The sequence below is a fragment of the Sinocyclocheilus grahami genome, unplaced genomic scaffold (genome assembly GCF_001515645.1).
Source record: "Sinocyclocheilus grahami isolate Dianchi unplaced genomic scaffold, SAMN03320097.WGS_v1.1 scaffold3077.1, whole genome shotgun sequence".
Lineage (NCBI taxonomy): Eukaryota > Metazoa > Chordata > Actinopteri > Cypriniformes > Cyprinidae > Sinocyclocheilus > Sinocyclocheilus grahami.
Genome location: NW_015508246.1, coordinates 9,424 through 12,717, shown reverse-complemented (window position 1 = coordinate 12,717; position 3,294 = coordinate 9,424). Strand labels below are relative to the sequence as shown.

Here is a 3,294-nt window from a genome sequence, read left to right as displayed (position 1 = left end):
AGCAGACCCAGCTGAGAGAGCGGAGAGCCGCGCTGGAAACATCCCTAAAATCATGCTCTCATTAATGCTTTCATATGAGACATGCCGTGAAAGCCTCAGAACTAAACCGCATGTGTTAGCCTCTGGACAAATTCATAGTGATCCATTTACTGGAATGTGTAGATTCTGGATCAAATCCCAGAGCTGGAATCCGGTCTGTGTCAGTGGCAAACATTAAAAGATTGCCAAATGTAACTTTGATGTCCGTGTCTTCCACTGTCAGCACAGCATCTCCGCCTGAAATGTAAAAGGGAGGGGGAATTAAGAAATTTAAATATATGAAGTCTGCATTAAATGAAAGCTATGACTTTTGTAATGTATATCTGAGTGAAATGGTTAGTGTGTCCCAGTTCGCCTACTTATACCCAGCCCTAAAAGTATGTAATCTTTTTGTGAAGAAAAAGTGCATACATTTAAGTGAAAATTCTGTCATTAATTACTCACCCTCAAGTCGTTCCAAACCCTTAAGACCTCCGTTCATTTTTGCAACACTAATTAAGATATGTTTGATGAATTCTGACAGCTCTCAGACCCTCTAAGAAAAAATGTGCTTGGGATCTTGGGCTATAGTGTCCAAGTAAAACAGCATGCCTTTAATGTTCAAAACATGTTTAATTTAACTTCAACACTAACTGTTTTTGTCTTTTGAAAAAAAATATCCTTTAAGTTTATTTCTTCATGTCAGTCAGATTCATAATGGTCAGTTGTACTAAAATGGCATCTAATTTTAATGGAAATAACATTTTATATATACAGTATCTCACAGAAGTGAGTACACCCCTCACATTTTTGTAAATATTTTATTATATCTTTTCATGTGACAACACTGAATAAATTACACTTTGCTATAATGTAAAGTAATGAGTGTACAGCTTGTATAACAGTGTAAATTTTCTGTCCCTTCAAAATAACTCAACACACAGCCATTAATGTCTAAACCGCTAGCCACAAAAGTGAGTACACCCCTAAGTGAAAATGTCCAAATTGGGCCCAATTAGCAATTTTCTCTCCCCGGTGTTATGTGACTCATTAGTGTTACAAGGTCTCAGGTGTCTCAGGTTTTACAAAGCTCATCGTTCTGAAAAGCGAGGTGTGCTGTGATTGGCCAGCTATCCAGTGCATTGTGATTGGCTGAATACCTCAAGCGTGTGACGGAAATGTTACGCCCCTCACCATACTGTGATGCCGTGTCCCGGCACGACGAGACAAAATCAATAAAACCCATTATAAATTAGGCATTTGTTGCATCCAGTGGGGACATAATTATGGATTATAATGAATTATACTGTCTTTTATTGTGTTGCATCGTGCCGCATAAACATAAAACCATGTCTGCATTTGTGATCGGAGAAATGACAAACAACAAGTGCTACTCAACACTGCTCAAAACTCGCGTTTGAATCATCAGTGACAAATTCTTTAAATATAAAAAACGTACTTAACCTCTGTGAGTCAGAACAGTCGGCATTGTAGTCTACTCTCCCAGGATCAGGAAACAGCCCTCCATAAAATGCACTGGACATGAATATTGAATACATGAATATTTGGGTTAAACTGTTCTGGAACAGTGTTGTAAATACAACTTACTACAACCACTGATTTCTAGTCGTGTCCTCTTTTGGAAGGCCAAACAAAGTAGTTTCGCTTTCACAAGGAAACACACAGCGTCTCCGCGACATGACGGCGGCGGCAACAACAATACTACAGCGAGAATAAAAGTTACGCCGCCTTTCTTTGCGTGAATTCATTTGGGCGGTGTTATGCAAATCTTCTACATTTAGGTAGGCATGGTTAACTCTTAGGTGTCTCTCCAGTGTGGACCCTTTCGTGTCTTTTCAGATGATTTGTCTGATTGAATCTCTTGTTGCAGTGTGAACACTTATAAGGTTTCTCTCCAGTGTGGATCCTCTCATGTATTTTTAGGTCTCCTGACTTCTTGAATCTCTTATTGCAGTGTGAACACTTAAAAGGTTTCTCTCCAGTGTGGATCCTCTCATGTATTTTTAGGTCTCCTGACTTCTTGAATCTCTTATTGCAGTGTGAACACTTAAAAGGTTTCTCTCCAGTGTGGATCCTCTCATGTATTTTTAGGTCTCCTGACTTCTTGAATCTCTTATTGCAGTGTGAACACTTAAAAGGTTTCTCTCCAGTGTGGATCCTCTCATGTATTTTTAGGTCTCCTGACTTCTTGAATCTCTTATTGCAGTGTGAACACTTAAAAGGTTTCTCTCCAGTGTGGATCCTCTCATGTATTTTTAGGTCTCCTGACTTATTAAATCTCTTGTCACAGTGTGAACACTTGTAAGGTTTTTCTCCAGAGTGAGTCATTTCATGCAGTTTTAAACAGTTTGCTGTAGTAAAAGTCTTTTCACACTCAAAGCACATGTATTCTCTCACACCAGTATGTGTTTTCTGATGTACTTTCAAATTTTGTAGATGCAAAAAACTGTTACCACACAACTTACATGAATGTGGCTTCTCCTTTGTATGAACTTTCAAGTGTTTCTTCAGACCTGAAGCCCATAAAAACATTTTACCACACTGATCACATGTGTACGGTTTCTCTCCAGTGTGGATGTTCATGTGTACCTTAAGGTTTGCTGATTGTGTGAAACTCTTCCCGCATTGATCACAAGTGAACGGTTTCTCTCCAGTATTAACTCTCATGTGACGCTCAAGACCTGTTTTGCTCGTCAAACACTTTCCACACTGAGTGCAGGTGAAAGATGTCTTGGCTCTTCTTTTCATTAAATCTTTCTGTTTGGTCTGAGAGCAACTCAAAGGTTTTTCTCCAGTTTTGACATGATTTTTCTCCTCAACATCACTTGATTCTTCATTTTCCTCTTTTTCTTCAATGAACTCTGAAATAAAAGTAAAAATGGTTCATTTTCAGTATCTTGTTAAAAGCTAAGAAATGTGAACATAAAAGTGAACCCTAATGTAACAGTGCAGGGCTCCAGACTAACATTTGTTAGCAGTGGCACCAGCACCACTAATGGCGCTTTTCCACTGCATTGGAACGGCAAGGTACGGTTCACTTTTGGGGGGTTTTCCACTGGGTACAGTACCTGGTACTTTGTTTTAGTACCACCTCGGTTGAGGTTCCAAGTGAACCGTACCATTACCAAAACATGACGTGTAAGCTATGCTGATTGGCCGGAGAGAATCACCACTACCTGCGTCACTAAATTTGCAACACAAACACAACAGAACCGCTAGATTTAAATCAGCACAGCCAGCGAAGGATCGAATGCA

General features: G+C 39.4%; 1 protein-coding gene across 1 annotated transcript; it reads right to left on the bottom strand.

Annotated features, from left to right (window-relative positions):
* Positions 1-1,780: 1,780 nt before the first annotated feature.
* LOC107575982 (gastrula zinc finger protein XlCGF17.1-like) lies at positions 1,781-2,812 on the bottom strand. The gene has a single exon (XM_016262272.1). The coding sequence runs from the start codon at positions 2,785-2,787 to the stop codon at positions 1,831-1,833; it is 957 nt and encodes a 318-aa protein (XP_016117758.1). The 5' UTR covers positions 2,788-2,812; the 3' UTR covers positions 1,781-1,830.
* Between the last annotated feature and the right edge of the window lie 482 nt (positions 2,813-3,294).

Bases quoted from the DNA above. Each gene is read 5' to 3' on its own strand.
- LOC107575982 (XM_016262272.1), bottom strand. From the start codon at position 2,787: ATGAAAAGAAGAGCCAAGACATCTTTCACCTGCACTCAGTGTGGAAAG.